General features: G+C 49.3%; 2 protein-coding genes across 2 annotated transcripts; one reads left to right on the top strand and one right to left on the bottom strand.

Moving 5' to 3' along the window:
* The first annotated feature begins 1,318 nt into the window (after window positions 1-1,318).
* LOC119365471 (probable xyloglucan endotransglucosylase/hydrolase protein 16) lies at window positions 1,319-2,951 on the top strand. Its single transcript, XM_037631111.1, has 3 exons — window positions 1,319-1,866; window positions 2,001-2,200; window positions 2,324-2,951. The coding sequence occupies exons 1-3, from the start codon at window positions 1,570-1,572 to the stop codon at window positions 2,721-2,723; spliced, it is 897 nt and encodes a 298-aa protein (XP_037487008.1). The 5' UTR covers window positions 1,319-1,569; the 3' UTR covers window positions 2,724-2,951.
* Window positions 2,952-3,575: 624 nt separating this feature from the next.
* Window positions 3,576-6,369, bottom strand: LOC119365470 (putative xyloglucan endotransglucosylase/hydrolase protein 13). The gene is made up of 3 exons (XM_037631109.1): window positions 6,021-6,369; window positions 5,642-5,850; window positions 3,576-4,523 (listed from the first exon to the last, which is right to left on the bottom strand). The coding sequence occupies exons 1-3, from the start codon at window positions 6,324-6,326 to the stop codon at window positions 4,103-4,105; spliced, it is 936 nt and encodes a 311-aa protein (XP_037487006.1). The 5' UTR covers window positions 6,327-6,369; the 3' UTR covers window positions 3,576-4,102.
* Between the last annotated feature and the right edge of the window lie 3,115 nt (window positions 6,370-9,484).

The raw sequence follows: 9,484 nt of genomic DNA, 5'->3' as shown, positions 1-9,484 counted from the left end.
TGAGAGTGATAGAGCACACAACTTGTGTGAGTAAGAAAGGAGTGGAGGTTCTATCCAGATCTGTTGCACCTGACTAGACATTGTTCAAGCCGGTTATTGGAGGCTCAAACTTGCTTAGATTGGCTCTAAACTTGGTGGGCTCGATCATACTTTGAGTACTTCAATCTGGATAGCTGGTTTGAGGATTGGGTCAATGGAGCATCAGATTGAGAGTGGTTTTGCCAGCTCGAAATGTTGTTGTTCTAGGACAGATTAGTTTTAGGAGACAAACATATGGGGTAGGCAGACAGTGTCCGAATGGTATGAAAATTTGAGGGGATGAAATTTCGAACTACTGCCAATTTTTTTTGTTTTTTGGTTCAGCGGTTTGTGAGCAGTTTGTAAGCAGTTTGTAAAATACTGAAAGGACAGAAGTTGTGTAAAGTCTGTTTTGTAAAAATCTTACCTCTTGTGGTTGTTGTTACTATTGCCGATTGGCAACGTGTAAACTGTGTTATAAATTTCTGTAGAGGTTTTTAGAGAAGACTTTGTACTCACTATTTTCATAGTGAACCGGTCCACAACCTTTTTACTTCTCAACTTGAGAAGGTTTTTCCACGTCAAATCCTATGTCATATGTGCATGTTATTTATGTTATTCCGCTGCTTGTTGGTTGAAGATGTCCTCGGAGTTCACAACAAGTGGAGGGGTTGTTTAGTGTGCATAGCATCTTTGCTGTCGTAGCCCCAACACTAACTTCACCAGGACACTAGTGCTTCTCACTAAGCGAAGTGTCCTTACTAAACTCTGGTGCGATCTCCGTTCATTTAGGAGCAAGTTTATACCGCCTCAAAGCGCGCTGAAGTCGCAATGCGCGTTCCCCGATGCAGGTAACGCCCAATTGGAAATTAACCTGGCGTCGGTCGCGTGCGGTGGGCAATGCTTGAACATCTTGGCAAGCCAGCCGTCCAAATCTGTCTCCCGCCGAGAGCGCTCACCACACCAGTAAAAGTCAAAGCAGTTCCAGATCGACCGTATCCCGCTCACGGCTTAGCATGTAGAGTAGTGCCAACACTAAACTATGAGCCCTCCACTTAATTCATTTGACAACTAGCGAATCTGAGTCGAGGTGCGGTGTGAGGATAGGTCAGCGTGCCACTGATAAGATAACAGTTTACTGAGATCTAGCCAGCCCAGCAAACCTACGGCTCCCATGCGTTGATGCTCAGCTCTCCATCGAGCAAAGAGACCTCTCGTGCATTGCATGTGCACGGCGTTCGCCGCGACGGCCGGCCAGTGCTCCCGAGACGCTTATATACGAGCAACCCAGCAAGCCTGTCTTCCCAAATCAGCAGCAGGTTCGCCCTCGCTTCCGCCTTCAGCAAGGCTGGCATTCGACTCCGCTCTTGCCTTGCCGCCCTCCTCAGCAAATCCCTCCACCATTTCGTTGCCACCTTCGTCTCCAATATATATACAGGCCGGAGCCGCTGACCTCTCTCTCCGCGTTGGAAGCAGCAAGACAGAGGCTAGCTAGCTTGTGTCCCGGCACTGCACATAGCAGCAGCAGGGACAGGGGATAGCTAGCCAGCCATGGCGCCAGCATTGCCTTGTAGGCCAAAGCTGCGGCTCCTGTGCGTAGGCGTAGCCCTGGCCTTCCTCCTGGGCGTCGATGTGGGCAGGGCGGACATCTACAAGGACATCCAGATCATATGGAGCGCGGACCACACCTACTACTTCATGGACGGCGACAGCGAGGCGCTGGCGCTCTCGCTGGACTTCAACCGGGGCTCCGCCTTCAAGTCCAACGACATGTACCTCTTCGCCCGCATCGACCTCGACATCAAGCTCGTCGAAGGCAACTCCGCCGGCACCGTCTGCACCGTCTACGTAAGATCTCGATCTAGTCAGTCTGTCGTTTTCAGTAGGATTGTATTTGGTGCAGCTAGCGCGCCAGTGCGCGTATGCGTCGAGTTGACTTTTGAGTGAATATCTGGGTGCACGTGTACGTGGTACGCATACAGACCATCTCGGAGGGGCCGTGGGACATCCACGACGAGATCGACCTGGAGTTCCTGGGCAACTCCACCGGAGAGCCCTACACCCTCCACACCAACGTATTCGCCTACGGCGTGGGCGGCCGGGAGCAGCAGTTCAAGCTCTGGTTCGACCCCAGCGCCGAGTACCACACCTACTCCATCGTCTGGAACCCCAGGCGCATCACGTAAATAACCTAGCACATTTCCCGATCTCTTTTCTTGCGTGATAAGTATGTACGTTGAGTATGTGGTGGTCGATCGTACCGATCTTCTGAACATATATACGGATGTGAACTGAACTTTTGCAGGATCGAGGTGGACGGCGTGACGATCCGGTCGTTCGACAACAACGAGGAGCAGGGCGTGCCGTTCCCGTCGTGGCAGCAGCAGCGGGTGTACGGGAGCCTGTGGAACGCCGACGACTGGGCGACGCAGGGCGGGCGCGTCAAGACGGACTGGTCGCTGGCGCCCTTCGTCTCCTACTACCGCAACTACAACATCACCTACTGCCGGCCGTCGCCGGGGGTGTCGTGGTGCGGCGCCGAGCCCGCCGGGTCCCCGCACTTCAACCTCTCCCCCAAGGCGCGCGCCGACCTGCAGTGGGTGCGCAACATGGGCTACGTCATCTACGACTACTGCACCGACATGAGCAACCGGTACACCGCCACCAGCAGGCCCAAGGAGTGCTCGCTCCCGCCCCGCCCGTGAGGAATTTGATCTCATTGGGCTTGGTTGAGTGAGAGGGTTGAGCGATCGATTCATTGTTTGGGTTCGATATACAGTATCGTACCCTGATTATTTTTGTACATCTGAAGAAACAGGTACGTGCGGCGCAGCGGGCTTGATTCTTTCATTGGATTTCTGATTCCGGCCTCCCCTTTCCTCCACTTGTATCAACATTTATATGACACACACAGAGCGATTTTTTTTTGGCCAGTTTGCTCTTCGTCCAGGCTCAAGATGTCGAGAAATGAGTTAATCTTAATTATCTCAGCGTCTGTATATGCATGAATTACACGGCTACAGGTTAAGCAGGGGCAGGTTTCTGCAGGAATCATCCTTGCTATGATCCGCTAGAGAAACTCCTAGTAGTTATCTCCTGTATTATATACGCTACGCCTATTTGCGATTTTTTATTCAAAAGGACCACATACGCTATCATATTGGCAGAAAGGACCACTCGCAGACCATATTGACAAAAAAGACTACATACGCCATGGCGGCAAGTCTGGCAGCCAACAAGTGGCACCTGCCGCCACATGTGGAGGCGGCACGACCTGCCGCCACAGCCTCAGGCGGCAGCTCGGCTCCAACAGATTTCCATCGGACGCATCGACTCGCAACGGGATAGGAAGAGGTGGCGGGCAGCTCCTACAGCGCGACAGCCCGTGCAGCAGCACGATGCGACGGCCCCACGCGAAGCAGTCAAAAGCAACTCGGCCGCTTCCAAGTTTGTGCGCCGCTGCTTGCACCCGATCCAGTACTGCCTTGCTCTTTCATTCTCGCTCCCCAAGTCTGAGGCAAATTCGAAGCATGTTGGTTCCTTCGTTGCAAAGTTTCTCCACACACATACTAGTATTTACTGTATTTGTTTCTGTTGTAGCATATGGCTTGATAAATAATAAAACATGTCAAAACTTGAATAGAAAAGTAGGAATTAGCGCCACTGTACTACAGCAGAAAAAGGAGCTACCGCCATAGGGATAGGCGGCGGGACCCGCCACCTCTTCCCGTTCCGTCGCCAGTAGTTGCATGGGCCGAAAACCTGTTGCAGCTGAGCTGCCGCCTGAGGTTGTGGCGGCAGGTCTGGCCGCCGCTGGCCGTGGCGGCAGGTGCCACGTGTCGGCTGCCGGACCTGCCGCCACGGTGTACATGGTCTTTTTTGTTAATACAGTTTGAAGGTGGTTTTTTCTGTCAATACAACAGCATGTATGGTCCTTTGTGACAAAAAATCACACGTCACATCTGAGTGAGACGACCTAGCAGGCTAGGCTAGACGCTAGAAGCACCAACACAAACACCGTACGCCTGTCTGTCTGGCACACGACGACACGTATGTGGTGAGTATGGCCGACGGAACCAAACTATCACACGGCTGAGGCGAGGCTGTCCATGTCGCACTCGGCGGGGCGGCCGAGGTTCCAGGGGTCGTCGCAGTAGTCCATCACCATGTACTTGTCGCGCGCCCACGCCACCGCGCGCTCGCCGTCCGGCCCCAGCCGCCGGGCCATCCACGACGGGGCGTCGCCCGGGCAGCAGAAGGCCGACGGCGCTCCGTCCTGATCGCCGTTGCCGGCCGCGGAGACGCAGGCGCTGGCGGCGTAGGTCCCGTAGGAGGCGACGAAGGGCGCGTGCGCCCAGTCGATCTTGACCCGGCCGCCGCGCGTGGCCCAGGTGTCGCCGTCCCAGATGGTCGCGTGCACCTTCATCGCCTGCCTGGTCAGGTACGGCACGCCATTCGCGTCGTGGTTCCGGAACACGCGCACTGGCACACCGTCCACAGAGAAGCTGGAAAACAGAGCATCAAAGAAACAAAAAAAGAGCTGTTAGATGCCGCAGGAGATCCGATGCATTAATTCGATCGATTACTCGGCGCAGTGCAGTGATGGGCCAACTGGCCTTGGGTACTATTGAATTTGCCGAGATTTTGATTCAGATGCTGGGTAAAAAAATTCTGTTTTGGCAGAATCTAGCATTTGACTCCGCGTACTAGTACGATTATCGCATCATTAGCTGTTTTGTTTAGGGGCTAAGTTGACGTGCATGTTATCTACGCAGGCACCTCATGTGCCTCCTCACGTTTTCCTCGATCCCTTCTTCGTTTAAAGGTGCAGCTGGTTGGGACAGGTGGTGTTCTCGTGCTTCCAAATATGCCGACGCGGCTAAACTAGAATGATTTGAATGAAGAGTGTCGAGAAAATCGTCTCCCGGATGGCCAGAGTAGCAAGTTGCTGTTCAAGTTTGCTACTCAGTGGAAGGTTGCTATAAAAATGGGTGTTTAATTTGGACGAAAAACTTGAATTTTACTACTAGCTTTCTCATCTTTTGACCAAAACGGAACATATTAGTCGCTTTCCATTTTTGTATACTTTTATTTGAGAAAAACCATCGCTTTATGATCTGTTTGAGAGAAACTGGTTTGCTTTTTCAAAAAGAAAAAATAGAGGACGGAAAAAAAATCCCTTGCTTGCTTTAGAGCGGCGCGCAAAGGAAAAAGGAAGGACCGTGCGAGTTTTTTTTTAGAACTGGAAAAAATCTTGTGAGTAAACGGGCCTAGGACAAACCAGGGAAGAAAGCCCAGCTATGAGGAGGAAAAGCTTGGTGCATGTAAGCCCATGCGTATGTGATACTTTGGGCCGCCAAGTTCAGTTAAACGGTCATATTTTTCATGCGCGAACACGCGTTTGAAAGAGTCGTCCCCGGACACAATTCTGTCCTGTCGTGTTTGGTCTTCATGTGCTTATCGTCGGGTTCACGCCTGCTTAATTTTCAGCTACTAGCTAGCTTGGCTGAGACAACAGAACGTTAGAAACAGCGCATATTTGCAAGATTCGAATGATTGATTTAAATATGCAAGATATGAATGATTAGACGCTTGCATGGGGGACACGTCGATGAGCACGTACATGATGTTCAGAGGGTTCCACAGGATTGTGTAGTTGTGGAAGTCCTCTGTCGGGTCGAACCAGAGGTAGGACCGCTGCTCCCTGCCCCCGACGCCCTGCGCGAACACGTTGGTCTGCATCAGGTACGGCTCCCCGCTGACGTTGCCCAGGAACTCGAAGTCGATCTCGTCGTGCCCGTCCCCCACCGCCGTCGGGTCCTTCGATGTCAGCTGCACGAAAATCATCATGCATGCACAATCAAAACACAAGCTCAATACATGCATACGTACGTACATCAAATTTTCCAAGGAATTCGTGCATGCAATCAACGCATGAACGATGGATATGTGGGGAAGAAGTATGCATGGAAAGTATTGGTGGTTAGGCGAGACGGGCTTACGTAGAAGGTGGTGACCGTGCCGGCGGAGTCGCCGGGCACGAGCTTCATCTCCATGGTGAACTCGCCGAAGAGGAAGGCGTCCCGGGACTGGAACCCGGCGCCGGAGACGTTGTTGAGGGTGATCGTCACGAGCCGGCCGCCGTCGACGATCTCGACCCGCCGGTCAGGGTCTGGGTCCGTGCCCCACTTCACCACGAAGTTGTCGTAGAAGCCACCAGCGCTCGCGCCCGCGCCCACCGGACACGCCGCGAAACAGCAGGCGACGACGATCGCCGCCGCGGCCATTGCAAGCAGAGGCCTCGACATGTTTTCTATACGTTCGAGCCTTCGTGTGTTTGGCTATGTATGTTTGCACGAGATGGGTGGAACTGTACGAGAGCATTGTGCCTGCTTTATAGTGTCAGGCCTTCAAGTTGGATACGCCACCTGTGCATGTCGACTGACGAGTCACGCATGGTAACGTAGCATACGTGCACAGCTCTGGTTTGGTTGGCGCATCAGAACGCGCAACTTGGCCGGCTCGAGCTCGACCTCGTCAAGCCCCGTGGAGTTCTTTTTTCCATTCGAGCCCATTTAGTCGCTACGTGGCTATCCATAGAACTTACGTGCATGTAGAGTAATCATTGGGTTAGGTTAACCAACGGATGCTTAATTAGAGCAAGGGTCGCTGTTTAAGCCTTACACGTATTACATGTAAGGATAGGGCAGGAGGACATTGAGAAGTTTCTGACATCACGCCTAATGGCTATTAGGTTTACCAGTGGAGCTTAATTAGAGCAGGGGCGCTGTTATTCCTTATACATGTAAGGAAGGGCCGGAGGACTTTGAGAAGTAACTGACATCACGCCTAATGGCGAGCTAGCTAGGCTGTACTTTTTAATTCTTGCAGAAGTTAGAGGGTGTTTGTTTCGAGGGACTTATTAGCTTAGGGACTTAAAAAAGTTTCTATAAGTCCCATCTAAATCAAACAGGAGAGACTTATAGGGACTTAAAGTGGGCATTTGAGACTTATGAAATAAGATTCTTAAGGAGGGACTTATAGGGACTTATAGTTGTAATATGGTCTTATAGGGACTTATAAGTCTCAGGAACCAAACAGGTAGGGACTTTTTAGGGACTTGTGACTTATAAGTTGAAACTAAAAAAAGTCCTAGGACTTATGAACCAAACAAGGCCTTAGAATGTGATCTTTTACTCCATCAGTTCGCAAGTAAATATATGGGTCAATTTTGGAACATAGAAAGAGTCTTGGGCGAGTATTGAACGTCTAACTTTGACAGCTACTCTCTACCAAAATATAAGACGTCTTTGCACTTGAACAAAAACTTCTTATATTTCGGTTAAGAGGTACTCCCTCTGTTCTAAAATTCTTGTCTTAGATTTGACTAGATACAGATGTATCTAATACTAAAACGCGACTTGATACATCCGTATTTAGACAAATCTAAGACAAGAATTTTGGGACGGAGGTAGTAGTACTTTGTAGTAGCATATAATATGTTGGCGTCAAACTGTAATATGATCATGAAAGCTGTTTCTTGACTTATGTGATGATATGTACTAATTTTACCAAAAACACAGTAGCTAATGCTTTTTTATATTTACTGTGCAAACTAGAGATGTATGGATGCGCATATTCTATAGAAAATCTTCAACTATTGGCCAAATATGATTTTCGACGAAGTCTTCCAAACCAAACACTACTTTCCACCTCTGCGTGTTCACACAGTTTCTCTCATAGTAATGCCTAGGTCTGACTTTGCTTTGATCCAGTTAGATCTTGCAGTTGTACTTTTGTGGAACTCCATGTAACTGACACATCAACCCCACTCGTCTACGACGTCACAGAAACGTAATAACTCGAAAAACGAAGTGTAAAAATAAAGAGGCTCGTATGTTATATCTTTCCGTATATACCGATGTATGCTTTTTTTTGACGGAATATATACCGATGTATGCTAAATGGGGAGTACGTCGCAATCCAGATGGGGCTATCGGTTGTCATGGTTCACACGGAAGTATGCTCATGGCCGGTCACCGGCCGGATTCTTCCTTCCTGGTTGTCAAGTTGAATTCTAAAACCGGCCAGTCGGCCGTGACCTTAGACCTTAGAAGCTCCTGCCCTGCTTCGAATAATTCCCCTACGTGGCTAAACTAGCATAGCATAGTGAGCAGACGTTCACTATACTTCACATCATGTATGTGGGTTGTGTTGCGAAAAAAATCATGATATTCCGCAAACGTTCAACAAACGGCGCAGCATGCATGATCTCATGGCAATGGCACATGCTGCATGATGACATCATGATGTGGGGGCGATTGCTCTTGTGCTATAGTGACTCCCAACAGACTCATTATATAAAGGAGAGAATATGTATAATTCATAGATACTAACAATAACTTGAATAAATTGTTGTTGAGACCAAAATAGTAATAACATGTTGGAGTGTAAGAGTGAAGCACACGATTGGAGTTTTTCCTTTATAACAAGATTAGAAAAAAAGGCTTGTGTTTTATATCTTCCCAATCTTCTTCAAACCACTCTTTTTTTTCTATTCTATCTATACTTGAGTAGGTTCTTTCCATGTTGATTGGTGATTACTAGGATCCACGTTGACGAGAAAAACCACTGCAACAGGGAAAACCAGCGTTAAAACCACATACGTGTTTGGCAGTTGGACGGTGCAAATTTGGACGTTTTTGAAGAATCCCGTGCTAAATCAACATTGGGAGATAATTGAGACTTTGAGAGCTGAAAACTCGAACTTCGTCCATACTCCGACGGACAATTGTATCATGCATGACATAACCGATCGACTGGAACTGTATTAGACGCGTCAGGTACCCCGCGTGCATGTCGATCCGATCGATCTTATTTTGATACATCAGTCGAATATCTAGGCGGTCCGTTCTCATTTTGCTAGTCACTTTTCATGTCGATCTATGTTAAGTGGGCGTACGTTGCAATTGCAATGGGGCTTCTGCTTGGCAGCTGGATTCACTCGGAATTATATGCGCACGGTCACCGGATTCTTCCTCCCGGATGTCAAGTTGAATTCTCGGACCGGCGGCCCGTCGGCCGCCAGCAAGAGGCTCCTGCCCTGCTTGGATAGTTGCCTGCCATGTAGTACGTGGCTGTATAGGGACGGCGCATAAATTTGATAGGAAATGCAAAATCTGGAGGAATGGAAGCCTACGCTCACAGATCAATTCACTCCTCTAGCCGTGGTCAAAACGTAGTTAGGTATGGAAGTTCGGACTGACAGAATTGAACACTCTTCAACTTCTTCTGTTTTACTCCCTTCGTAAAGAAATATAAGAGCGTTTAGATCACTACTCGTAAGTTCATTCCACAAGATCCTATGAATATTGTGTACAACGCTCACTGTTACCTAACTACCTCTTCTTAAATTTCAATTTCGGAAAAAGTTATCTGCACGCCGCTCTCAAGAGTCTAATTCTTC

This window comes from Triticum dicoccoides, chromosome 2B, assembly GCF_002162155.2.
Source record: "Triticum dicoccoides isolate Atlit2015 ecotype Zavitan chromosome 2B, WEW_v2.0, whole genome shotgun sequence".
NCBI lineage: Eukaryota > Viridiplantae > Streptophyta > Magnoliopsida > Poales > Poaceae > Triticum > Triticum dicoccoides.
This window is presented reverse-complemented; position numbering and strand designations above follow the sequence as displayed.